This window comes from Metarhizium acridum (assembly GCF_019434415.1).
Source record: "Metarhizium acridum strain ARSEF 324 chromosome Unknown scaffold_1, whole genome shotgun sequence".
In the NCBI taxonomy this organism is placed as follows: domain Eukaryota; kingdom Fungi; phylum Ascomycota; class Sordariomycetes; order Hypocreales; family Clavicipitaceae; genus Metarhizium; species Metarhizium acridum.
The window spans coordinates 7,394,376-7,419,394 of NW_027094015.1; the positions used below are offsets into that span (position 1 = coordinate 7,394,376).

At 53.3% G+C, this 25,019-nt stretch overlaps 11 protein-coding genes across 11 annotated transcripts; 5 read left to right on the plus strand and 6 right to left on the minus strand.

Annotated features, from left to right (window-relative positions):
• The first annotated feature begins 507 nt into the window (after positions 1 to 507).
• On the plus strand, positions 508 to 1,436 carry J3458_002299 (uncharacterized protein). Its single transcript, XM_007813658.2, has one exon. It carries the CDS (start codon positions 860 to 862, stop codon positions 1,241 to 1,243), a length of 384 nt encoding a protein of 127 aa, XP_007811849.1. The 5' UTR covers positions 508 to 859; the 3' UTR covers positions 1,244 to 1,436.
• On the minus strand, positions 687 to 3,959 carry J3458_002300 (uncharacterized protein). Its single transcript, XM_007813657.2, has 6 exons — positions 3,496 to 3,959; positions 3,091 to 3,428; positions 2,799 to 3,028; positions 2,682 to 2,743; positions 2,511 to 2,632; positions 687 to 2,462 (listed from the first exon to the last, which is right to left on the minus strand). Exons 1-6 carry the CDS (start codon positions 3,946 to 3,948, stop codon positions 1,493 to 1,495), a joined length of 2,175 nt encoding a protein of 724 aa, XP_007811848.1. The 5' UTR covers positions 3,949 to 3,959; the 3' UTR covers positions 687 to 1,492.
• A 516-nt stretch (positions 3,960 to 4,475) lies between these two features.
• Positions 4,476 to 5,552, minus strand: J3458_002301 (uncharacterized protein; the record flags this gene model as incomplete). Its single annotated transcript, XM_066117236.1, has 1 exon — positions 4,476 to 5,552. The coding sequence occupies one exon, from the start codon at positions 5,550 to 5,552 to the stop codon at positions 4,476 to 4,478; it is 1,077 nt and encodes a 358-aa protein (XP_065979128.1).
• A 408-nt stretch (positions 5,553 to 5,960) lies between these two features.
• Positions 5,961 to 6,617, minus strand: J3458_002302 (uncharacterized protein; the record flags this gene model as incomplete). The annotated part of the gene is made up of 1 exon (XM_007813656.2): positions 5,961 to 6,617. The coding sequence occupies one exon, from the start codon at positions 6,615 to 6,617 to the stop codon at positions 5,961 to 5,963; it is 657 nt and encodes a 218-aa protein (XP_007811847.2).
• A 1,614-nt stretch (positions 6,618 to 8,231) lies between these two features.
• Positions 8,232 to 10,128, minus strand: J3458_002303 (uncharacterized protein; the record flags this gene model as incomplete). Its single annotated transcript, XM_066117237.1, has 3 exons — positions 8,232 to 8,321; positions 8,369 to 8,875; positions 8,947 to 10,128. The coding sequence occupies 3 exons, from the start codon at positions 10,126 to 10,128 to the stop codon at positions 8,232 to 8,234; spliced, it is 1,779 nt and encodes a 592-aa protein (XP_065979129.1).
• Positions 10,129 to 11,366: 1,238 nt separating this feature from the next.
• Positions 11,367 to 12,920, minus strand: J3458_002304 (uncharacterized protein). Its single transcript, XM_007813654.2, has 2 exons — positions 12,650 to 12,920; positions 11,367 to 12,584 (listed from the first exon to the last, which is right to left on the minus strand). The coding sequence occupies exons 1-2, from the start codon at positions 12,831 to 12,833 to the stop codon at positions 11,707 to 11,709; spliced, it is 1,062 nt and encodes a 353-aa protein (XP_007811845.1). The 5' UTR covers positions 12,834 to 12,920; the 3' UTR covers positions 11,367 to 11,706.
• A 67-nt stretch (positions 12,921 to 12,987) lies between these two features.
• On the minus strand, positions 12,988 to 14,179 carry J3458_002305 (uncharacterized protein). The gene is made up of 3 exons (XM_007813653.2): positions 14,095 to 14,179; positions 13,786 to 14,038; positions 12,988 to 13,725 (listed from the first exon to the last, which is right to left on the minus strand). The coding sequence occupies exons 1-3, from the start codon at positions 14,130 to 14,132 to the stop codon at positions 13,237 to 13,239; spliced, it is 780 nt and encodes a 259-aa protein (XP_007811844.1). The 5' UTR covers positions 14,133 to 14,179; the 3' UTR covers positions 12,988 to 13,236.
• A 673-nt stretch (positions 14,180 to 14,852) lies between these two features.
• J3458_002306 (uncharacterized protein) lies at positions 14,853 to 16,644 on the plus strand. The gene is made up of 4 exons (XM_066117238.1): positions 14,853 to 15,026; positions 15,089 to 15,153; positions 15,226 to 15,355; positions 15,423 to 16,644. The coding sequence occupies exons 1-4, from the start codon at positions 14,964 to 14,966 to the stop codon at positions 16,203 to 16,205; spliced, it is 1,041 nt and encodes a 346-aa protein (XP_065979130.1). The 5' UTR covers positions 14,853 to 14,963; the 3' UTR covers positions 16,206 to 16,644.
• A 530-nt stretch (positions 16,645 to 17,174) lies between these two features.
• Positions 17,175 to 19,792, plus strand: MAN9 (Beta-mannosidase B; the record flags this gene model as incomplete). The annotated part of the gene is made up of 2 exons (XM_007813651.2): positions 17,175 to 17,684; positions 17,741 to 19,792. 2 exons carry the CDS (start codon positions 17,175 to 17,177, stop codon positions 19,790 to 19,792), a joined length of 2,562 nt encoding a protein of 853 aa, XP_007811842.2.
• A 528-nt stretch (positions 19,793 to 20,320) lies between these two features.
• J3458_002308 (uncharacterized protein) lies at positions 20,321 to 21,593 on the plus strand (the record flags this gene model as incomplete). The annotated part of the gene is made up of 3 exons (XM_007813650.2): positions 20,321 to 20,915; positions 20,969 to 21,127; positions 21,181 to 21,593. 3 exons carry the CDS (start codon positions 20,321 to 20,323, stop codon positions 21,591 to 21,593), a joined length of 1,167 nt encoding a protein of 388 aa, XP_007811841.1.
• A 468-nt stretch (positions 21,594 to 22,061) lies between these two features.
• J3458_002309 (uncharacterized protein) lies at positions 22,062 to 23,660 on the plus strand (the record flags this gene model as incomplete). The annotated part of the gene is made up of 2 exons (XM_007813649.2): positions 22,062 to 22,266; positions 22,327 to 23,660. The coding sequence occupies 2 exons, from the start codon at positions 22,062 to 22,064 to the stop codon at positions 23,658 to 23,660; spliced, it is 1,539 nt and encodes a 512-aa protein (XP_007811840.2).
• Positions 23,661 to 25,019: the final 1,359 nt, after the last annotated feature.

Below are 25,019 nucleotides of genomic sequence, written 5' to 3' on the forward strand. Positions count from 1 at the left end.
GAGCGAGTCTATCGGATTCCAGCTCCCTGAGGCGGCCTTTACTACCCACCGCGATCACAATCAAGCCAGCCCCAACGAGGCTGCTAAATGCCGTTAATAATGTCCAAATTCATGGACCTTTTTCTGAATCCGACTCCATTTTGGCGACCAAATAGCTGTATAGCGTTAAAAAGGTCATTAAAGCTACTATAACCTGGCAATAGCGGTAAATTTGGGGGCGGATTTTCCGGATTTTCGGCTATTGTAATGTTAGTTGTGGTGTTAAAGAAGGAAAAACGCTGCTGCCATTGAAAAAATCGTACGGCTGTAGCCTTATTGAAAAATCCGTCAATTTTCGTTGGAGCTTTTTGGTGTTGAGTAAAGCTGCCATGCGTTTATACTAAAAATGTACTATGGGGTGTGGCAGCGGGCCTCACCGTAAAAAAGTGGGTAAAGTGGGGTAAAACGCACCCCGAGCAAAATTTAAACGCACCCCGAGCAATTCACCTCGTGATGTATCCAGTGAAGCCGGCGCCAAACCCCGAGGACCGGATTGAGATGCCAAACGGCGGACGTTGCCCCACCTGTCAAGGCCATGTGCGCACTGTGGAATCATCTTGCGTGGCCAATTTCCAAGACCTAGTCGCCGATTACAAAGCCCCACCTCATCAAAGCACGCCAGAAGCTTTCCTCCTTCAACCGTCCATGTCGTCATACTTCAGCAAGCAGCAACCCCGTCTGGGATCCTGACAACTCTACATCAAACATAAAGGACAGCTTCAAGCTTCGCACGCATATACGTACGAGTCACAATCGCATACATCCACCAGCCGCTTTGACCAACCTACATACTCGAACAAAACTACGCACAACTTGAAAAATGGCTCACGCAGCCCAGCACATCACCTCGCCCGAGGAGCTGGAGGCCCTCCTCTCGTCAACCACCTACGTCGTGGTCGACTTCTTCGCCGACTGGTGCCCGCCCTGCAGGAGCATCGCCCCCATCTTCGAGTCCCTGGCCGCCAAGCACAGCAAGCCGGGCTACCTGGCGTTTGCCAAGGTCAACGTCGACCATGTCCAGGCCGTGGCCGAGAAGTACCGCATCTCGGCCATGCCCACGTTTCTGTTCTTCAAGGAGGGGAACCAGGTTGCCGTCAATGGCCAGCCCATGATTCGGGGCGCTGACCCCACGTCTCTGAGGGCCGCCGCGGAAAAGTTGGCTGGTTTGGCGGCCCAGAGGGCCCAGGAGGCCGGAAACCCATAATGTGGCCCTTTTTGGAGGGAGGTTTGGGTCACGGCCGTTGCGTATAGGGATTTTGGTAGCTCGCTGGCGGCCTCACTGTGAGGCGGGCGCGCTTGGTTGATGCAGTTGTCTGCGATTGCCATGAAGAATGCGAAACAAGTGATGTTTCTCAAGTTGCTGCGTTATTTATTTTGCAGGTGAATAAAAAGAGCCTGAATGTCAATGCTGCCTGCCGTGTCTATTTCTATCGTAAATCATGTCTAATGCGCGCTACCATCTAAAACTCTCTTCAAAATACTCTATTTGGCAGGGGAAAATGTCTAAAGCTTCTATTACAGCCCTTCTGGCGTCATCGGCCATCTTGGCCGGACCGCATGCAACCACGGCAAGAGTCCGTTGGCCTGCATCTTCCGCGGCCGCGAGAATAATCGCCGCGGCATTCGGTCGTCTGTAATGCCGTGACACTTTGGGCGGTATGTTTGCGCCAATGCTTCTCTCCGTGTCGGCAGAAAAGTACAAGTCGATGGCGAAGCTCGAATCGCCAAGGGCGTCTACCATGTCATTCGACAGAACCTCCGCTGCGAACTCTGGTTCTCGTATCGCCCAGTGGATGTGTGTGGACGTTGTTTGCTTGCTGCGGCCCGTCAAGACCTTGAGATAGGACATGGGCACGACAACGCCGCTGCCTCCTACGACGAACACGACGTGGTCGGACAGGTGTAGCGGCTGGCTGTGTCCGTACGGTCCATCCACCAGCACCCGCATTGACGCTGGCTGCGGGGAGTCATCCGAGGCTAAATCTCTCAGCCGAGCTGTAAAGCTGTCGTATGGTCTGATGAGGAACGTGAGAAGCTTCGAGTTTGGCTTGGTCATCTCCTGCTCCTCTGTATCGACGACACCTGACTCGAGGAGGGGGGCTTGCTCTCCAAAGGGCTTTCCTGGCAGATGTGAGTCTGAAACAGATGCCACGGTAAACGGGTGGCTCTCCCAAAATCGCTTGTCGTCGATGACGGAGAGATAATAATACGTCCCTGGGCGAGCTTTGTATGCTCTGAAATGACACGGAACGATGAGCCGCACAATGTTTGTGGACGGATTGTACGTCGCGGTGGCGACGGTCGGCTTCATCGTCGGGTTAAAGAAGATTATGCGGAGGATGCGTAGGACTCTGTCGAATACCCATATGAATACGGGAACCCAGAAGAAGGCGTCGTAATGGCCGTTGAAGATGGAAACATGGCTGACAAGGTTAGCATTGCCCTTTCGGCTAAACAGCTGCACCACTCACCCGAGCATGGTGACCAGGATAAATATCGACATGCCAATGTGTAATATGAGGAACAGCTCGTACTTTTGGCGTCGTAGCCAGTAGATGGAGCAAGCCATCAAGGCGCACATGAGCACCGTGGCCTGTCAATGTCAGCAAGGCTCAGTAACGTGTGAAAACAGCAAGACTCACGACTTCACCCGCTAGCCAGAACATTCGCGTCCACCACCAAGCAAAATATGTCCATCCTCCTTCTGAAACGGAGTCAATAGGAGAGACCCAATATGCACCCGGTCAACTCTGACGTACCTTTTAGAATCAGGACCGTATACCCCACCGAATGGACAACAGCCTGAAGAGTGGCAATTCTTGCCACCCAGCGGTGAAAGTTGTTATATGTGCCAAAGTCCCATCCCGTAAGCCAAATGGCAAAGTTGTTACGCATGCCAAAGAGCCAAATGATGGGGAAGTTGGCAAACGAAATAATCCCCGTCCTGTCGGAAACGTACCGTAGCCACTGCCGCGTTGGTGTAGAGAAGCTACCGAGGTCAGTCGTGGCCGGATTGAATCGAAATCAACACAAAAACCGGGGGTCACATACTAAAGATTGACGGGTGTGATTTTGTACCCGTATATGCTAAATGCAAGATTCATCATGGCAAACGCAGCAATTGTGAGACTCTGTATCCGAGGCGGAATCGTGCCGCACCATACTTCTGTGGCGCATCTGTATCCAAAGGTTGCGGGTATCAGAATCCTTTGCTTCACCCATGTTGCCGTCTCGGAGCGGTGGCTGCGGTACAGTCGGTACGTTTTCAAGAAGCGGATGCATCCGAGCATGATTCTGTTGCCAGCGCCCACGGCCAGCACAGCCAGCCAAAACAAAATCATGGAAAAGCCGTACAAGAAGTGGTGATGGGTGACGTATCTGTACGCGTCCTTTTTTCAACGTTAGCACAAGGTTCGCTGGCGAATGTACAGCGTATAAGTAGACAAGCCTTCTTACCAATGTATCAAACCACGCTTTGTAAAGTTCAAAAGCAGGCACAACAACCTCCTTGACCGTGTCGTTGGGCGCAAACGCCTCACCGAGTCTGATATGCCGCAACCTCTCAATGTCGCCCGCCGTGTAATTCGAAATGATGGAAATGGGAGGAAGCGCATCCATGTCTGACCCGACACACGTCTCGTTCAGGGTCGCAACCTCGGCGGCCCTTGCTCCCGGCTCGCAGAACATATCCAGGCACAGATACATGGACGTGACGGCCTTTCGGCTTCGGCACATCTCAACCCTCGACTTGGCGGGCAAAACCTCCGCATCGCTGAACCGCACTTGCGCCAGGGCGTTCTGGCACGACTGAAGACATAAATCGGCGGATCGTCCGGGCGGCTGTGCTGCTGCAAGCCGGCCTACGAGGCACCAGCAGAGTGCTGATGCCAGACGCGCGGTTGGGGTCATCTCATCTGCGCTGCAGAGGGAATGTCGTTTCACAAACTGAGTTGGATGCATTGCGCCCTTTTTTAGCCTCTGCCCATTTAGCTTGGCGAAGAATCATCTGATAAGATTGATAAGCGCCCCACCTCGTGGCCCCCTTGTGATGACGGAGACTAAGGCGTTTTTGTACATGCGTTTTGAGTCTAAAAAAGGAACAAAGAAAGAGCCTTTATTGTAGCTGTTTTTTTTTTTTTTAAAAAAAAAAATTGAATAATAAAAAAGAGAAGAATAAGAAAAAAAAAAAAAAAAACTACGACTGTATTCTAGAAGCCGTCTACCAGCTAAATGTTTCATCCATCAACACTAACCCTCTTCTCACTGCTGAACTGCGGCCCAGAGTGCAGATTGTATTCCGCACATCATCAGCCATACCCGCCGGGCCGCAGACCACGACTCCAATGGGCCCCCGGTCTTCGGATCCACATGGCGCCGTCAGCTCTTCTCGAACAATGGAGCAGACGTCCATCCGCGACCCAACGTGCGTCTCGACATCAACCATGGCTGAAAGGCTGCTTATTTCGTCCTTGAACACGGACCTGAGGCATGTCGTTGCGGATGCCCCAGCACAGGCGGGCTGGTCGATTTCCGTGTCGGCCAAGAATCGGCAAGACGGCACTGAGACCGACGCCGCCGGCGATACATACGATCCGCGTGCATCGACGCAGCTGGCGCCCGGCCGAGGAATGGTACGAGCCTTCGAGGAAAACCGGGATTCGGACCGGGCCCCTGGCGGCTGAGACTCTGGCGGCGAGGCGCGCCGTCATGCTTGACCGGACTCTGACGGCGATGGTGACCTTGGTCTTGCCCGACTGCCGTGTGGCGACTGTAGACGCCGCTGTTGTTGATGGGGAGTCGACCTCGGCCTCGGCCTCTGCGCTGCGAGTCGTTGCTCCGGCCGTCTTTTCCACGTCTGCCAGCTTCTCCAAGCTGCCGTCCGAGTCTGCCATGTCTGCTGCCGAGAATGACGACGCGATCGAGAACGGGTGGTTCTCCCAGAACCGCCACGAGAGCGTCGGAAAGTAGAGGTACGCCACGCCCTCGGCAAAGGTATTCTCGATGTCGATGCGGACATACTCCCCGTCGGATCCCTCGACCGGAGACACGACCGCCGTCTTGAGGCCGGCCAAGCACACGCGCAGCAGCCTGGCCAAGCGCTCGAGGATCCAGACCGCAATCGCGACGAATACCCAAATCTCATAGCCCCAGTTGTGCCTGTACCGCTCCCAGATGTGGTAGTAGTACCCGACGACGAAAAACACCACCAGCACCTGGTGCGTACACAGGAACAGCTCATAGGCCTTTTGTCGCACGACCAGGAGCGAGCTGGGCCAGAGCGCGACGCCGCAGACCGTCGCGACCACGCCCCATGTCCAGTACAGCTTGGCCGCCTCGTCCTCGTATATCCCCTCCGCGACGTAGTACCCGAACAGCATGAGCGAGTGGATGACGGCGAGCAGGATGGTCCAGTACCCGAGCCACCTGTGCAGCAGGACAAAGGTGTCGTACGGCCAGTCCGTCAGCCACAAGAGGATGTTGTTCCTGGCCGAAAAGACGAAAAGCGCCACCATGTTGCCCATTGCCAACTACGCCGGCCCTGTTGCCGATTGTGCTGATCTCCATGGTCTCTACCGACGGGAACGAGGTCTGCGGGAAGAGCGCCGTGTAGGGGGCCACCAGGAAGACCGTGTTGAGCACAGAGATGAGCAGGATGTAGAGCGTCTGTCCTCTGGTGGGCATCAGGCCGCCTCCCGTGTATCGAGACACGGGCCGGCGGTGAGATTTCCCCCACGCCGGCGGCTCGACGAGTATGCAGTTGATCCATTGCCATGTGCGGCTGCGGTTGAGTCCCGGGACGAGGCGGACCAGAGAGAGAACGACTGGCGCAAAGAGTGCTACCAACAGAAGAACAAGACTGTCCGTTTTTTATTTGTCTTGTTAGAGGAAATCCACAACATGGTCAGAATCGCCCGTCGTACTTACGTGTATTTCGCATGTCCGGCTTCGTTGATCTCGAACCCCTTTGCGCCGTTGTAGCTTTTGGTCCAGTCCTTCCTGGCCACCACGCTGGTGACATTGAGAGGGGCCCGAGGTTTGACGACGGGCAAGGGGCTGTCTACACGGTCCATTTCACCGTGGTCGTCTTCGGAGCCGTGACTCCCTCCATGTCGAGGCAGCAGCTGTCGCTTGTGGCCGTGGTGGTCATGCCCGCCAGCCAAAGTCTGATTGCGTCCAGCACCACTATTCTGCTCGTCAATCTTGGCAAGGCGAAGTGCCTCGCCGTAGGACATGGCCGGCTTCCACTCCCACTTTGCAACGGTCCCGGAAGTCAGATGGGACTCCCAGTAGTCTTCGATCTTGGCAAGGGAAGGGCGGTCAGACTGGCTGCAGTACATGCTGATACACAGCGCCAGCGTGCGCATAAAGGCCTGGTCGGTTGTGAAGCACTCTGGCGGCGTCTCTGCGTCTTCCCCCTTTGGCGTACACAGCAGCGGGCAGGATGAAATGGTGGCACGGCAGGCAAAAGCGCACGGCGGGTTGTACATTGTCTTGCCTAGCCCTACCATTCCGGTTCCGTCGCCGGCGGCGAGCCTTGCCCACAGGACCAGCCCGCCGGCGATCCATTTAGACGCCATTTCCCCCCGAATCTCGAGTTGTTGGCTCCTCTTGTCTGTAGACAGAGCGAGGCTGGTGTAGAATCTTGCCGGTAAGTCTTCCGGTCTCGCACGCAACGTTGACGGCGGCTCGTGAGGATTGTTGGCAACACCAGCTCGGCGGTATTTTTCCCGCGCGATCTAGACGGGCAGGAGTATTTATCTGAAGCTGAGCTGGTGTTGCTTACTGCCAAGACAACTTCTAGTCATGTTTGAGCCCTTCCATCCCCGACATGTTGCTCATTTGCGCTCAGAGTACCCGCAAAGTGACTGTGCCAAGTCAGACGTCTGGGTCTGCCTGTGGGTCGAAAGTCCTCAGGGCTGAAGGAAGAGGTTACGAAATATTTTTTTCAAGTTTGAGGTGGAACTAGGTGAGGAGAATCGATGTGGCGTTGGTCTTTGGTAGGGCATCATTGACGTGCTGCAACTACGTCGGCTTGGTTGGTGTAAGTCAAGTTCCAATCAGAGCCGCACTGCCATGGTGATTCAGGAAACCAAGGACAAGTACATGCGTATGATTCTTTGCGGAACAATCTTGGTCATGCAAAATGGTGGAGAGATGACCTCCCATCGTGACATATCCCGGTTGGCAGTTACTTGGCAAGGAAACAGCAAAATTCCACATGCCATGTTGAGAATTCGGGAGGCTTTGTATTACTCATTTGCATCTAACCCATCTTCACTCATTGGCAGCATCTTGCAAAAGTAATAAAAAATAAATTGGGGGACTAATGCGATGTTGATGTGAACCGAGTTGGCATTCACGCGCTTCAACGTACGAGATCAACAGTTAGCAATTAGACGTCTGTGAAGTTTCTTGAGCCGCAACCCAAACATACAAGTCCACTCTATTCAGAAATACACCATTGCTCTAGGTAACCGAATTGCACCCCCGCCAGCAATCTGTCATCAACAGCTTCTGCTCGCTTGAATACACAACCCTACACAAAAATTCCGGAAAGTGGTTTCAATGCCTCATCGAAAGAGCAGTTGGAGCATAAACTCAGATTGCAATAGGCGCGCCACCCCTCGACACGGGGCCATAGCGAAGGGGAGCAGGGGAATTGGCAGGGGGACGCAAATCCTTTTCAACTTACTTGAGAGTTATACGGTTCTTGTGATTGGCTCGCGGGTGAGAGAATAAGAGCAGGTTCTGACAGCAAATCTCCACATACTCCAGCGCGTCCAGGAGAACCAAGGTTGACGGTGGAGAAGGACCTATAACAGGAATTTGCACATGAATTTGATCCCGGTGCAAGGGGAGGATTTGGAAAATGCATGGTGGAAATGGGCCGCGGAGCAGACTTCTTGCTCCATTGTATGACACGATGAATATGAAACATTCCCAAGGACCGCAATGCATTTACCTTATTCGCCGTTGTAAACGTACAGGGCATCGCAAAATGTATTAACAAGAAGCTCCTACTCCCCCAGTCGGATCATGGCAGTACTTGGAGGCTAAATGCACACAACCCCGATGCTTGATATGCCGCCCTGGGAAGTGTGAGCCGTCATTGTGCCAAAGAAGCCTACTATGTTTCTTTCTGTGCCGCATGGACTTGTAGTCGTGTCGTAAATGTCTGCTTTGTACTTTGCTCAGTGTGTTCTCCGCGTTGCTAGTATTCTCCTCGCTGCGAGTAGTCTGCGAGCAGATTGCCTGTCCCTTGCTGGTGAAAACCTAGGTTTCTACGCGTCAGCCAAGTAATGGAAATGAGTAAAGATGGACGGCTCACCTGGAGGCTACTTAGTATCTTGGTAGAAGGGTCAAGGATACTCTCGACTCTTGTAATCCGCTCTCCTCCTGCGCCATCAATGGCCAGCGAAACCACGGCCATCTTTTCTCCGAGTTCGAGTCCATAGCGTGGCCGGGTGAATTCCACTTGTTCCGTTTTCTCGCCATCCTTGTCGAAATAAAAAGCTACAGAACGCACATGCTTGTCTGCTCTGATGATAATCCTGTCGAGGTGCCCAAGCCGCTCCCCTCGAGAACCGCCAAAGATGCAATAATGATACGGCTGCTGCAGGGGGCGGTCAGCCTTGTTCAGTTGAACGTATGTCAAGCCCAGAGGTGGTAGGTCTGGGTACCAAGTCTCCTTTTCGGGCACCATGGGCCGGTCTACTTGCTGCTCCTCACACTGGACCTCACGCCCGTCTTCCAGTGCAAAGCATTCATCACCGTACGAAATAGAGGGCCACGGATCAGAGGTGGAGCATATGGCGATGCCGACGAGTTTGAATCCCTATAGTCAGTTAGTCATAGCACATTCTGGTTTCTGGGGTGAACGAGTGGCAACTTGCATCGAAGCTGCACCTGATCTGCTTCACATGTCGGCGGAACGGAGTTGCCGTCGTCAAGGGTCGCAATAAGCCTGCGCTTTGGAAGTCCTTTCTGCTCCCCTACCCATCCAAAAGGCTTCCCAGACTCTGTAAGGACGCGCAAGCCCCGGATGCCCAGGTTATCCAGAGCGATATCGAATCCTGTAATGTATTCTCCCGCCCGGCTCTGATGACTGCAAGGGGGTGTTGAGTAGCCCGTGGAATAAAAGTAACCCAGAGTCCTCTCCTGGTTATTGGCACCGTAGAGTCGAAGTCCAGATATGTAACGCTGATTGGCGACCGTTTTGAAAGAGAAAGCTACATGCCTTAGGTCGTCGGCAAGCTCGATGGTTTGATCAACTAGGCCCGTGATATTTGGCACCCTGCACAATGAGATTTTGTCATCATGGCTATTGTTCAGCCAGAAGTCCTCGTCATTTGTAATGTCTGATGTTGAGTGTCTCAGGAGCTTGGCGTTTTCGTGCCTTTGATGTATGAGATCGCACATTCGGCGAGTCAATCTCAATGTTCGTCTCCGGTTGATAGCTGTGCGACAGTTGTGGTACTTCATGCACAGCTGATCCCAAAGATCCCATCGGTTGCCCAAGCCACCAGGCTTCGTCTCGTTCACGTACCAGAAGTCGCAATCCGGAGCGAACCGAGACTCCCAGAACCACAGGAAATTTTGGGCTTCAGTAAAGATTGGATCAGCCAGTTGCAGGTTCCTCACACTAACACTAGGTAGATGGAGGAGAATCGCCGAGATGATTTCGTTTGGCAGCCTTCGCAATAAAGGGGACGACGTCCTTGATACGCACGGCAACTGTTTTCGCTCTTCCCGCAGCGACTCTTTGGCGCATCTACCAATGATGTTTTGTGCATCTTCAACAGGGTTGGGGTGATGTTCAAGTCTTGCCAGCATGTCATGCAACTCTGGCAATACATTCGGGTCCATGGGGTTCTCGGCATAGTGGCAATCGCTCCCCAATGAGAAATTCTCTCCGCTGTACAGGTTGAGAAATCCGTCCTCCCCCTCGGGCGGCTCGAGCGGTTGTAGCCTTTCATGATTATGTCCCCAGAAGGCGCCTTCGCTGCTCAATGGGAACGATGCGCAGATGTCAAAGATGGCCTGTACATCTGCCGTCATGTCCAAGCCCCCGCGGGCTTGGCAAAGCATTTTGTAGCACGGCTCGTGAATTGGATAACCGGGCCGGATTGGTCCTTCGTGGAAGGGACGGAGGCCATGTAGCAAGCCATGATACTCTGGCCGTTCGTTGGTGGTTACGCAGGCAATAAGCATAGGATGTTCCCCATTACTCGGGAGCCACAGAAAGCCATCGTCGCATGGGAAACGATTCGAGAGCAGGACGTCAGCGGTGGAGGTATTGCGATTGCTGCGTACTTGAGTTCATTAAGTTGTCATGGGACAGGAATGGGATTCGGCTGCAAGGTGACTACCTACATGTCATCGGATGGTGCTTTTTTATACACTGCAACATATTTGCCTACATGAGCATCTACTTCAACAATAGCCAGGGGAGTTGCGCAGATTCCATACTGACCGGCGCGGACTCGACATCCTTCAAGGATCGCGAAGCCACACAGAAAGCATGTTGTGGAAGGCATTATAGAGTAATGAATGGTCGAGATCCATCTAAAACGATGAGAATAAAATGAAACAACATGACGTTGCCAGTATGCACGGTAAAGAAAGTAACAAGGCTGAGTGCCCAAGATGGAGAGGAGCAGCATATTTTAACTGATAGACAAGAATTCGCCTGCGGTCAAGTTGAGCTGCAGAGATGCGGGCAGCAGCCAGTTAAAGAGGAGTACAGACAAAGTTCAGCAGATGTTCGCCTGGTTTCCAAGCCTACAGCCTGTTCAATGGGCGTTGTTCTCTGTTTATGCAATTGTTCATCAACGACACGGACTGGTCCAAGGTGACCTCACTCCCGATGCCCTTGACTGTCCACCATCTGTTCAGCCTCTGCTCTTGGGGCGTTGTTGCAGACTGTTCGTATTCTTGGCCCCTTGGTAGCGGGCGAATATCATGAACGACGATTCAACGCATTCGCCGTGATACACTGGTCCCCCACCGCAAAAGCCGTGTTCACAATTGCTTCGTAGCCCGCCTTTACACGAGAATCGGGGCAACGTCACAGATGTTTCCGTTGCGTAGTACTCTACCATTAACAAACTTGCGCAAAAAGCCACTAAATTCGCCACTCGGCAGCTTATCTGTGAGCTTTACGTATATCTTATTGATTCATTTGATCGGCTTCTTGCGAGTCTACGCCGAACGGCTAAATCATCTACGTTGCTCTATTATTTCCTAACGCGTTGAATAGTCTTACACGTCGACGCGAACCCAATTATCATTACAGAAAATTTAAAAGCATTTAATTTATCCTCTAAGATTAATTTACTGCTAATTTAGAGCCTTCTTCACCACGAGGGCTTGAGCTATGATTGTGGTATTGTGACTTGCATGAAAATATGGCGTACAGTCCATTGTGTGGTTTGTGTGTTGCTTTTGGGCCAACAAACTGTCCTTTGACTTGGAACATGACGCCACAGTGCCAGCATCACATTCATTGAAGGAACAGGCGGCTATGTTGACCGAAGCAACCTAGGTTCAGAGCCTTATTGTTCTCAACTCCATCACAAAACTACCTGTCTGACAGGTTGACAACCAGAGATAGGCCGTAGTTCCGAGTCTGAAAGTAGACGCATACTTGTCCATTAGCAAAATACTTTAATACATTGTCCTCTTCAACGGCTTGCCTGCCGACCAAGCCACCAAATCGTCCACCTGCTGCTCGTAGAAGCCATTAATGGTTCTCTCCTCCACGTACGCAACGTGCGGTGTAACCAGCACCCGGCTCTTCCCATCCGTGCCCCAATCCGACCTCCGCCACTCGCTATCCTTTGGCAACGGCTCCAGATCAAACACGTCTAGCGCAGCGCCCCTAATCTTGCCAGCCTGGAGAATGTTGAGCAGGTCCCTCTCCACCACCAACGGCCCCCGCGAGGTGTTTATGAAGAACGACGAGGGCTTCATTCTTGACAAGTCTGCCTCCGTGACCAAGCCCCTTGATCGGTCGGACAGGACCAAATGAACACTAACCACGTCCGCCGCGCTGAATAACTCCTCGCGGCTGACGGCCTTGAAAGTCTTTTCGCCGTTGGCCTGTTCGGCGGGCAAGCCCTGCTCCTTGGCCTGGGCATCCGCCGCCTCTTGAGTCAGGTTGGTACTCCACGCGATAATCTTCATGCCGAAAGCGAGACTCATGATGCGCGCCACCGCACCACCGAGGCGGCCTAGACCAACGAGCCCAAGCGTTTTGCCGGATACACTGGTGACGGCGTCTGTTTGCCAGGCGCCGGCCTTGACGGCCGCGTCATTCTGCGGAATGTTTCTAGCAACGCTGAGAATCATGGTGATGATGTGCTCGGTGGTGCTGTCTACCGGCCCAGCGTTATTGTCCATGGTGGCGGTGACGGGTATGCCGCGCTTTTGGGCAGCATCCATGTCAATCGCTTTGTTGCGACGGCCACAGCTTAGGATGAGTTTGAGATTGGGAAGGCGGTTTATGAGATCTACTGGGAGAGGTGTGCGTTCCCGCATTGTGGCTAGAATCGTGAGCTATGAGCTGATTTTCGGAGTGTCACGTCTGGAAGAAAGGGAGGGGGCTCACATATGACCTCAAATGGCTCCAGTCTATTAGCAATCTCATCTTTGACAGCTTGTGGCGTGTCTGGGTGACTATATGGAAGGAGAGTATCCGGGATGTAAGTCACGGCAAAGTTGGAGTCGAGCTTGTCGAAGTGAGGGGGCGCGAAGCCCTGGTAATCGTCGAGAACAGCTACGTTTGTGACCATCTTGGCCGGTCGGTTGAAAGAGAACAAGAGCTCTTTCCAATTCCATGCAATTCAAAGTCGACATATTCCTGCCGTTGTCGCCTAAATATAATAGTTCGTCATTGATGAGCAAGGGTGTTGGTCAGTCAGGCTTCGGATGATTACGCCATGTCCGGTAGTGCGATCGGATGTGCGAGCACTGTGTGACATTGGCCGACTCGGACCGCGCAGCCCAGTAGTTGCTTACACGGGAGTCATTTTTTTCACGTACGTGTATTTAAGCATTGAAGATGAGTTATTTTAGCATTGTGCCATCGGCATATTTTTTGGCGCTTCATCCATCCTGGTGCGCTCTCTTGGCTGCGGTTGTGAGACCGGCACCTCCACCATCGAACTGCACCAACTCCATCCAACAAGTCCAATTTTAAATCTTGCTCGGCCTTGAACCACCGTCCAACCTGATGACAGTACCGTTTAGCATAACATTCTCAATCGAGTGCTTCACCAGCCCTGCAAACTCCTCCGGCTGCCCCGACCTCTTGGGGAATTCAAATGTGGCCTCCAGCGACTTCCTCACCTTCCCGCTCATCATGCTAGTCATTCTCGTCTCAAACAGCGAGGGCGCAATCGTCACGACACGGATACCGAAGCGCGCAAGGTCTCGCGCCATAGGCAAGGTCATGGCGGCAACGGCGCCCTTGCTGGCCGAGTATGAGATCTGACCCTTTTGGCCGTCGAAAGCGGCCGAACTGGCCACCATGATGACTATGCCGCGCTCGCCGTCTGGTCCCTCTTCTGTTTTGGCAATTTCGGCCACGCCTTGGCGGACAAGGTCCAGAGTGCCGCGCAGGTTGACGCCCAGGACGAAGTCGACGTCGTCAAGGCTGAAGGGGGCGCCGTGTCGATCCAGGATCTTGTGCAAGTCAGGGCTTTCGTTTTTCGTCCTGTCGGCCTCGAGCTTCTTTCAACATACCGTGGCCGGAGTCGAGACTCCCGCAGCAGGTATAACACCTCCAATCGGCTTGTTTGAAGCCTTGGCCCACTCGGCTGTGCCTTGAACAGCCTTTGTGATGCTCTCCGTGTTCAAAACATCGCAGACAAAGAATTTGGCAGATGACCCAACTTCTTTGACCAGCTCACGGCCATCTTCATTCATATCAAGGATGGCAACGTTGGCGCCGTTCTTGATGAGTTCAAGCGCGCATGCTTTGCCCAGGCCGGAGGCTCTGCAAGACATGTCAGTAAACATGTGAAAGGTCGTGGAAGGGAAGTAGCTGCATACCCTCCGGAAATGAGGAATGTGCGGTTTTCAATCTTCATGGTGAAAGGGTGCTTCTCGACTCCACGTTGGACGCATGGAATCTCGTCGTTGAGGCTGAAAGTGAATGAGCAAATACTTAGGTAGGCGTGCTCGGCTTGTGGTCATTGGTCGCCAGGCTGAGGAACCTCGGCTTAGAAGCTGCCTACCTACCCGTCAGCGACTAAGTGGGGTAGTACTCCGTAGACACGCAGTAAGACATTGCCCCGCAAATTGCCTATTTAATCCAACAATCTCAGAGCAGTATCCGCCTCAATATTGCGGCGATGTACGGAGTACAAAATACGGCTTCATCGCATGATAGTACTCCTCCATTGGCGTACGTTTTCCACCAACGAAAAATGCAGGAGGCCAAATTATTGTTCTTGCCGCGTGTATCAAACGTATCGTACCTCATTGTTTGCCTTTTTGTGCCATTATGGAAAGGTTACTCAAAGGAAGGGTAAGCATGTATCCTTCCCTTTGAGCACACATGTAAGGGTTGGAAAACTGTTATTATTTTTATCAATCAGTCTTGTTTCTTTGCCTTGTGAACATAAAATTTATGCGTAGATGCGGGCCAAAGATCTCGTCGATCAAACGCATATGTGACAACTCGAGGGCTTGCTCTACCATTCAAAATGCTTAGTCATCTTCACCGACGTCGCGTCATGCGCTGCCATGGGCTGCGCATCGTGTCATGTTCATCTCACGTCGCTAATCAGTCCACACTACCCTGCAACCAGCATCCTTTTACTCGCCGCTGGTCGAGATTTTTCCGCATAAATTGCCCCTGCGCATTCAACTCAACTTGCGACTGAATCGCTCAGGTTGTATGCACACCGTCGCCCACTATGACGAGACCACGAGGTTCCTCTGGTGCCAGTGACGATAGCACGGGTACGTCCCGCGATCAGGTACGCTTGCGAGGCCTCGGATTGTGCGGAATAGCTTGTGGTGGCGCTGACGACGGATGCAGGAGCTGGGGAGCATGTATGACTATCTAGCGAAGATTATACTTCTTGGTCCCAGTGGCACGGGAAAGTAAGTAGGCTTTGGACCTGCAAAGTATATACCTCGGACTTGATGGGAGCTCTGCTTACAGACTTGCGACAGATCCTGCTTATTGCATCGCTTCGTCAAAAACGAGTGGCGCGTTTTGTCGTCGCAAACAATTGGCGTCGAGTTCGCGAGCAAGATTATCAAGGTCGGAACGGGAGCGCGGAGGAAGCGAATCAAGCTCCAAGTACGATGATAACTCTCCTCAAATCCCGTCTCGTCTGCCAGTGTACACACTGACCAACTTCACTCAGCTATGGGATACTGCCGGCACGGAACGGTTTCGATCAGTTTCAAGATCATATTATCGCGGAGCGGCTGGTGCCATCCTGGTCTACGACATTACATCACATGCATCCTTCCGGGGTGTTCAACCCTTTCTCAACGATGCGCGGGCGCTTGCATCACCAAATTTGAGTCTGATACTTGTTGGAAACAAACTTGACCTTGCTTCAGAGTCATTGATCGATGCGAGCTTGCCACCACCAACACCCAGCAGTGTTGGTTCGACCTCTACCATAACGGCCGGAGGTGCGAGCTCACTCTCAATATCTACCACGAGCACAACCGGAACAATCACGGGAAGGGACTTCTACGGCAGCTCCATGAGCGCTGGCACACAGCAACGGGCAACGATTGCGCCTGACGGACGGGAAATTAGCACCTCGGAAGCAACTCGATGGGCGAGCACTGCTGGGATCCCTGTAGTCACAGAGGTCAGTGCGTTAAATGGAGAGGGTGTAGACGAAGTGTTTGCCCGCCTCGCGCGAATGATATTAACCAAGATCGAGCTGGGGGACATCGACCCCGACGATCCCATGAGCGGCATACAATACGGCGATGGCGGTGCTTGGAACACAGCCAGTGACGGCGGCAGTATTAAGAGCTCCATGACCGGCGCCACAGTCGACGACAGTATAAGCGGGCTAAGACGTCGCAAGCGGGGGAGGAACAGGAATCAGAACTGGGGGTTAAGAGAGTGGGAGGAAGTGTTTACACTGAGCAGTCGTAATAGGAGAGGTGGGGCATGCTGCTGATTGGAGAGACGTATGTGTGGTCGGCTGTGAGAAGCAAGAAATGCCTGGCCAGTGAAACCATTTGGCAAGGGTTCGTTTTCGAGTCACTGATCATGCATGTTGCTGTGTGCGATTCCATTTGTTATGTGCAGCGTTGCCGGCGTTTGGGAGAATAGATGTCTCGAGGAGAGACACTGCTGGAAGAAAGCAGCTGAGAGGCGGTTCTTGTTTCTCTTTCTCCTGGACTCAAGACACCCTCATTGTCCTTGTCCTGATTTTGTTCGCCTTGGCATACTTTACCCCCTAGCTACGATATCCTATGAGCACATAATAATTAAACCTAGCCATTCGCTACGAGCTTTGCAGTATACGTATTACTCAACATTCCTGTACTCCAAATCGTTCACAAAACAAAATATCATCTTGGTGTATTCTGCACGGGGTAGGCCTGTCGCTGCATGTAACGTCACCGTCAAATGCATAGAAGACACACGCAGCCACGGGACGGCGGCGGGGCAGTTGGTGATTGGGGAGCTGGCGGCATCATGAATTCCCGTCTGGGGTCAGTCCACCTCGTCGCGCCGGATATATGAAGGGGAGCACAGGGCGACAAAGTATCTGATTTTAGAATGTAAAGCACACGATACGCTTACAAGAATACCACGGTTTTGTACGCAATCTCTGCATATCACTGTCAATACTCGCATGCAATTTGTCTTCGCTCAAGTCGTGGAACAATTTCTCGGATGCTCTTTCCCAAACTGCCATGCTAGAGCTACCTGCCCCTCACTGCCCCTCCATCGTCACACGCCGAGCTGTCAGCTTGTCAAGCACAATCGCTCCAGGTGAAATATCTCGTAGAGTCGGTTCTGTCAAAACCCAACTCTAAACTCCTTCTTTTTTATTCCCTCTTCCACAATCAGCCGCTTTATTGCTGTCGGCGCCGACCACAATACATCTGTTTGGAGAGGGATCGCAAATATCCTCACAATGCTTACGCGAACCATTATCCCCATCAACCAGAACTGGCAGTTCAAACAAGCCGACGAGGATGATGGTTCCTACCTGACCGTGTCTCAATTTCCCACACACATTCATCTTGATCTTCTTCACCATAAACTCATTCCAGATCCTTATATTGGCCAGAACGAAAACGAGGTCCAGTGGGTAGGCGAAACGGCCTGGGTATACAAAGCAACCTTCTCTTCACCAGAGAGCAATGGCAAGGCAAAGGCCGTACTTGCCTTTGATGGGCTTGACACTTTTTCCACAGTCGTCCTGAACGGCAAAAGGATACTTGAAACTGACAACATGTTTGTTTCTGAAAGAGTTGATGTCAGCGATGTATTGAGAAAGACCGGTGATAACGAGCTGGTTATTACGTTTGACGCTGCGTACCTTCGTGGCTGGAAGGAGGTTGAGAAACATCCAGATCACAAGTGGGGTTGCTGGAATGGGGATATTTCTCGTCTTGGTGTAAGGAAATCCCAGTACCATTGGGTAAGTCGGACTATTCACATGACATAGCCCAAGGCCAGAGTGTTAATATCTTGCAGGGCTGGGATTGGGGTCCCGAACTGATGACCTGTGGTCCCTGGCGACCGGTTCACTTGGAATTGTACGAATCTCGCGTGGCTGATTTGCATGCTGAAATTGATGTTGAATCTTCTCTCAAGAGCGCCAGAGTTGTAGCTCATGCTGTCGTTGAGGGAACCGCATCGCATGTACGCTTTAACATATCTCTCGGCAACAAGAGCGTGTCGTCCGAGACAGTTAACATTGAGAACGGTGAGGCTGTGGCTACATTTAAGGTCCAGAACCCGGAGCTCTGGTATCCAATTCGATATGGCAGCCAGCCACTCTACACTATTAAGGCGACTTTACTAAACGAATGTGCCGAGGTGGACTCTTCGTCCAGGAGGATCGGTCTGCGCAAAGTTGAGCTAATTCAACGTCCTCTCCTTGACCAACCCGGAACAACATTCTTCTTCCAGGTGAACAACATTCCTATTTTTTGCGGAGGCAGCAACTGGATTCCTGCCGACAATTTCATACCTCGTATATCGAAGGAACGATACTACGATTGGGTCAAGATGGTAGCGAATGGCAACCAGTTCATGCTGCGTGTATGGGGCGGGGGCATCTATGAAGAAGAACCTCTTTATGATGCATGTGATGAGCTTGGTATCTTGGTCTGGCAAGACTTCATGTTTGGCTGTGGAAACTACCCGGCGCATACTAACTTCCTGAAATCAGTTGAGCGAGAAGCTCGTCAAAACGTCAAGAGACTGCGACATCATCCCTCAATAGTTATTTGGGCTGGGAACAATGAAGATCATCAGTATGCTGAGAGTGAAAAGCTGAACTATGATCGAAGAGATGAAAATCCCGACAATTGGCTACATAGCGATTTCCCTGCGCGATATATTTACGAAAAAGTCCTACCAGATGTATGCAAGGAATTGATTCCAAGTACCTACTATCATCCAGGGAGTCCTTGGGGTGGTAAAAACACCACCGATCCAACGGTCGGGGATATCCATCAGTGGAACGTCTGGCATGGCTCAAAAGAGAAGTACCAAAACTTTGACAAGCTCGTTGGTCGATTCGTATCCGAATTCGGAATGGAGGCTTTCCCATCCATCAAAACTATCGAGTCGTACCTACCCAAGGGTAAGAATGACCCTGAACGATTTGCTCAGTCTGCTACCGTCGACTTCCACAACAAGGCTGCTGGCCATGAGCGCCGCCTCGCTTTGTACTTGGTGGAGAACATTCGCTACGCCCCCGATCCTTTGGAATACTACATATACTGTACGCAGTTGATGCAAGCTGAATGCATTTCGTCGGCGTACCGACTATGGAAGCGAGAATGGAGAGGTCCCGGGCGCGAGTACTGCGGCGGCGCTCTCGTGTGGCAGATCAATGATTGCTGGCCAGTGACGTCTTGGGCGATTTGCGACTATTATCTGCGCCCAAAACACGCATATTACACGGTCAAACGAGAAATGGCACCCATCTCGGTTGGCATGACACGACGAGAGTACACTCATGCCAAGGACAAGTATACTCGAGTTCACATTGAGAGAGAGATTAAGATTGAGGTCTGGGGATCCAACCTGAATCTGGAAGACTTGACAGCAGACTGTGTCGTCAAGGCTTGGGATGTAGAGACTGGACGCGAAACATATTCACACACCGTCTCTGCAAGGCATTTCTTCCCAGCCAATGCTTCAACCGAGATCCTCTCGATGAACGTCCCCGTCGCCAACAAGAATGTGGGTGAAGAAGGTAGAACAGTGATCGCGGCATATTTATACCAAGAGGGCAAGCAAATCGCCCGCTATGTCAACTGGCCAGAGCCACTCAAGTACTTGCACCTTCAGAAGCCAAAGCATCTGAGGGCGGAACTTTGCACGGCAAGGAATGCAATTGAACTCAGTGCCGAAGTGCCGGTCAAGGGTGTCGCGGTGGAGTGCGACGACGACAGGGTCAAGTTTGATGATAACTTGATCGACCTTGTGCCAGGTGAAATCGTGTCTATTGGCGTGAAGGGAGTAGGCAAGGACACTAAATTTACGACACAATATTTGAACATGTTAAACTGAAGGTAAACATGCTTTGAAAAATCACTGAATCCATGGATTGATGGACGTGTTAGTTGAAATGAAAAATTGAAAAGTTATTCCAAGATGTCAGACTTGACACAATGAGGTGCTATTCACCTAAAATGGCGAATCTGGGGATGGGATGACAAGATGTGCGGAGTCATTAATCAGCAAAGTCCGTTGGCAATCGAATTCACAAAGGAGCCAACCACTTGGCAGCCACAAAAAAGCAAATGGCAATCCGGTCACCATGCAGGGTTGATTATGAGAAGTGTGTGCGGGATTTGGGGGGATGATCTGCCGTGGAGGTTGATTAATAATGCCAATTAGAGCATCACGTATAAGTGGTATCTGTCCGTGAGATTTACTTACTATATAACTTCACAAAGCGCCAGACACGCAATTGCAAAACCCCTCGGCTACACCAAAAGTAGCTAGCGACTAACAGGCGCTATTCTCGTCTTGGAATCGCAGCCCGGAATAACACAAACTGCATTGAGAGTGTACAACCCAGACTTCCCAAATACCATGGCGGCCATCCGCACCGCAATCATCGGCCTGTCCTCGACGGCCATCACGTCATGGGCATCAACTGCCCATTTACCCTGCCTCGTCACACCCACAGGCCAGACCAAATTCGAAATTGTCGCCCTGCTCAACAGCTCCGTGTCGGCCGCCGAGTCGGCCATTAAAACGTATAACCTCCCTCCCCAAACAAAAGCCTACGGATCCCCCGAGGATCTCGCCGCCGACCCGGACGTCGACCTGGTCATTTGCAATACCCGCGTCGACAGGCACTACGAGACGGTCCTGCCCAGCGTTCGCGCCGGCAAGGACGTGTACATAGAGTGGCCCATTGCTTCGACAGAGTCCGACATCAGGAGCCTTGCGGAGGAGGCGCGGAGGAGCGGTTCAACGACGCTGGTCGGGCTGCAGGGGCGATGGGCCGCCCCGGTGCTCAAGCTGAGGGAGCTGCTGGACGCAGGGGCGATTGGCAAGGTGCTGAGCGTGGACGTGAGGGCGTACGGGGGCACCAAGGACAGGGAGATGTTGCCCGTGGGGTTGAAGTATTTTGCCGACAGGGACGTTGGCGGGAATCCAATCACGATTGGGTTCGGACACGGTGAGTTTTTGTATCTTTTTGTTTCTGATGGTGCGGCGTGCTGACCTCGGCAGTGTTTGACTTTGTGCAGTCTGTTGTCGGGGACGTGGTTCCCGAAACTACCGGCTCGCGGCTCCAGCTCCAGCGACGGCAGGTTCGTGTTCGTAATCCGGAGAGCGGGGAGGTGGTTGAGACGGTGCAGTCGAATGTTCCTGATTTGCTTCACTTGCATGGTACGTCATTCCGCGCTTGCGCGACCTGAGCCGACGGCTGAGATTTTGTGTAGGTCGCCTGGCCGCGTCTCCTCGGACGGATGCCAATGCCACGCTGGCATTCGCGTTTCGTCGCGGGCAGCCGTTTCCGGGGACGCCGTCTCTGACGTGGAGCATCTACGGGGCAGGCGGCGAGATCCGGCTGGTTGCGCCGGCGGGCATTTCGCTGCAGGCAGAGGCCTACGACGAGCCGGTGACGATACAGGTGCACGACTTTGAGACGGACACGGTGCGAGACGTCAGGTGGGACTGGACAGATGTCGAGAAGCAGGTTCCCATCCGGGGGAGGTCGGTGCAGAGGGTGCTGTATGCGTATGCGGACTGGAAGCAGGGGAAGGGTGACGGGGCAGGGGCTTGGGTTGGTGTTGACGATGCAGCCGCGAGGGCTTCCCAGATTCAGAAGCTCCTGGATGGGTTTGAAGGTTGATTGTGTTTGGCAGGGCTCCATGCTAGGTCGGACAAACTCAGGATGGTTGCCGCCACGTAAAGGACACCAGGTTCAGACGGTGCTGTATTTGAAACACAACTCGGATATTATGAGCCAGTGTCTTTGCCGGTGTGCCTGTAGTTTTCCTGGGGAGATGCCGACATTGTAAGCAAGAAGGGTTTGTAAGAGTGGCAGCCAGACTTGACCAAGCCTCCACCACCGCCGGACCTCCGGATCTGACGCATCCACACCGGGACTTGCGGAAGCGGAGTGGATCCTTGGCTAGTACGTGTACGTGTGCTCGATAAGCCAAGTACTTGGTATACATGCACGTATAAGCAAGCCAACACCTTCCCCCCTCCAGCCTTATTACATCATACGAAACCCGTTTTTGTCCGTTTTGTTTTTCCCGGAAAAACAACGCGCTCCCAAGCCCTACCAACGCGGCACAAGAGCGCGGTCGACACGATGCAAAAAGTCAAGTCGAAACTGCCCTCGTGGGACACCACCAAGACCCAGAGCAAGAAGGGCTTCGACAAGGCATGGGGCCTGCTGGATAAGCTCGGCGCCCCGGTCAACCGGTGGACAAACAAGATTGGCAGCGAGGCGTTCTGGCCGACGACGCTGGACAAGGAGAGTTACAAGGCGGCCAGGATACTGAGATCATTCTGCAGTGAGCATCCTCTCGCTCTCTACATCTTTCCACTGCTCCTTGACTAACACGAGGGCGCAGAGGACGGCTTCTACACCGACGACGGACCGCCCACCGACCAAGCCGGGCCGAAGAAGGCGCCCAAGGTCATCAAGAAGATTCCCCAAAAGGTTATAGAAAATGCCGTCGGGCTCGCCATATTCACCACGATGCGCACCGGCCTCTGGGTCTCCGGGGCCGGCGGATCCGGCGTGCTCGTCGCCCGTCAAGAGGACGGCACGTGGTCGCCGCCGTCGGGCATCATGCTGCACACGGCCGGGCTGGGATTCCTCGTCGGCGTCGACATCTACGACTGCGTGCTGGTCATCAACAACCGCAAGGCCCTCGAGGCGTTCACCAAGATCCGCGCCACGCTCGGGGGCGAGATCTCGGCCGTCGCCGGCCCCGTGGGCGTCGGCGGCGTCGTCGAAAACGACGGCAAGTGGAAGCAGGCCAACAGGCCCGTCTTCACCTACCTCAAGTCGCGGGGCTTCTACGCGGGCGTCCAGGTCGACGGCACCGTCGTCATTGAGCGCAGCGACGAGAACGCCCGGTTCTACGGGGAGAAGATTGGCGCGGCGGACATCCTGGCGGGCAAGGCGAGGCACCCGCCGCCCGAGATCAAGATGCTCATGGAGACGCTGAGGGCGGCCGAGGGCAAGGCCGACGTGGACGGCGCCATGATGGACGAGCTGGACGGGCAGCTGGCGCCGGGAGACCTCAGCATCCAGGAGCCGGACCCGGACCCGGACGGGGCCGTGTTTGGCGTCCCGGAGCCCGACGACCCCGACCCGTACGGCGTGCACGCCCTGGAGAGGGAGGGCCTGGAGATACTCGAGGCCGGGACCAGGCAGAGGCCGTCGAGCCTGCAGTTCGAGTATCACCCCAGCCCTTCCAGCCCTACCTATGGCAGGTTCTACCGGAGGAGCATGGACACGGCGGTCGGGGGCGCCACCCCTGTGAGTGCCGCGTCGGGGTCGAGCTCGCCTTGGAGGCGGGCCGTCGGTGCGTATGCTTCGTCCGACGCCGGGACGCAGACGGATGATGTGGTCGTTGTTGCCGGCGGCCACTCTGACGACGGCTTTGAGCGGCAAGACGTGCAGCGCAAGGATGGTCATGCCGAGCCCGAGCACTTCTACGATGTCACTGACGGCGAGAACGACGTGTTTGTCAACGGGGGGAATCCGTGGAAGACAAAGGAGGTGGATAGGGATTCTGGCGTTGCGATAGACGAGAGCGAGAGACTGGAGCTGGCGAGAGAGCCTGCGTCAAGGGAGGCAGAGGAAGTAGAAGATCGAGAACAAGAAGCACACGGGCCTGCGCTGCAGAAAGCACGCCGCGAGCCGCCGCCATTGCCGCCGCGAAAGTTGACGTAGGTTGGGGTTGGTGTCTTTATGTATGACTTTGTCATTTGTTGGTGGCTTCGTGCGAAGAAGAAATGGATACAGTGAGATAAATGCGTATGCTTGGAGATATTTCTGCGTACAGACACAGTAAAGGCTCTTTATACCGACTTGAGACTTATCCGAAGGTTCCTACTTGTTGTGAAGCTTGACAAATGCCTTGCAAATGACGATGTTGTTTCCGGTGTTGGATATCCGAGCCCTCCTGGCAAAGCCTATGCTTGCAGGACTAGTTCTTTCAGTGCAGAACTCTGACACTAGTATGGTGCTGTATTTCTACAGCTGTGGCGGTATCGTCCAGAGGAAAAAGTATTCCATGAATTTCTTTTTCTTGCAACGTCTGCTCCCCGTATCTGTGTAGTTACGCAGGACGCATATGCTCATTCCTCACTCGACACCGCAGCCCCCTACACGCTTCACTTCAACCGACCACTGCACCTGAGGGATGGTAGGCTTTTTATAGGTAATTGTGATGCTGTGAGGGCGGAACTCTTACCGGCCTGCGACGGGCCCATATTAGTATCTAGAGAGTCAATCCTTCCAGAGCTGTGAATTCAGAAAAGTTACACGAGGCAGAATCGCTGTTCAGAGTCCTGGAAACAGAGCCAATGGTTTTCAAGGGCATGTCTGTGCCTGTCGAGGGTATACCGAAAGTGCGCGCAGTCAAAGCAGGCATCGCCAGTGGCCGTGTCGAATCGAAACTAGACACCAGACATCAATTTATACAAAACTGCGGGTACCCGCTGCATTTACATACCAGTTGACATTTCAGGACCCGTGGTTACCCATTTTTACACTCTAATCGAAACTTTCAAGCGCCTGGCAGTGTTTCCGGTGGGAGTGGAAACCCGCTGGCATCAGTGAGGTGATGTTGCATTCGTTGGATTCCTCGGGAAGACGTCGTGATGCTCCAGTCCTGAGTCGTTTCTGGACACGTACAGAACTCGGCAGTGCTGGTCCAGGGCGGGATGCTCGACGAAGGCCATGGCGTTTATGATCTTGTAGCAACGGCGGTCCGTCTCTCGACTGGTGCAAGATGGCGGCATTCAGAGGGTGCCAACGGAGTCCCAGTGCCACGGCAATTGATGCCGTCGATGACAAGTTAGTTGACGGCTGGCGCCTCGTCCAGGAGTCGATGCTCCATGTCACTGGAGGCTGCTGACTCAGCAACTCGAACTATCCGAGATGGAGTCGGCATTTTACTGTTCTGACAAGGAATCAATTTTTTGCTCCTCTTCCCACAGCAAGACATCGGCACCATCACCACTGCCAGCCCTCCGCGCGCTCCCATAGCCCGCACGGGCTCAATACGCAGTGCGTAGATCGTCTCCG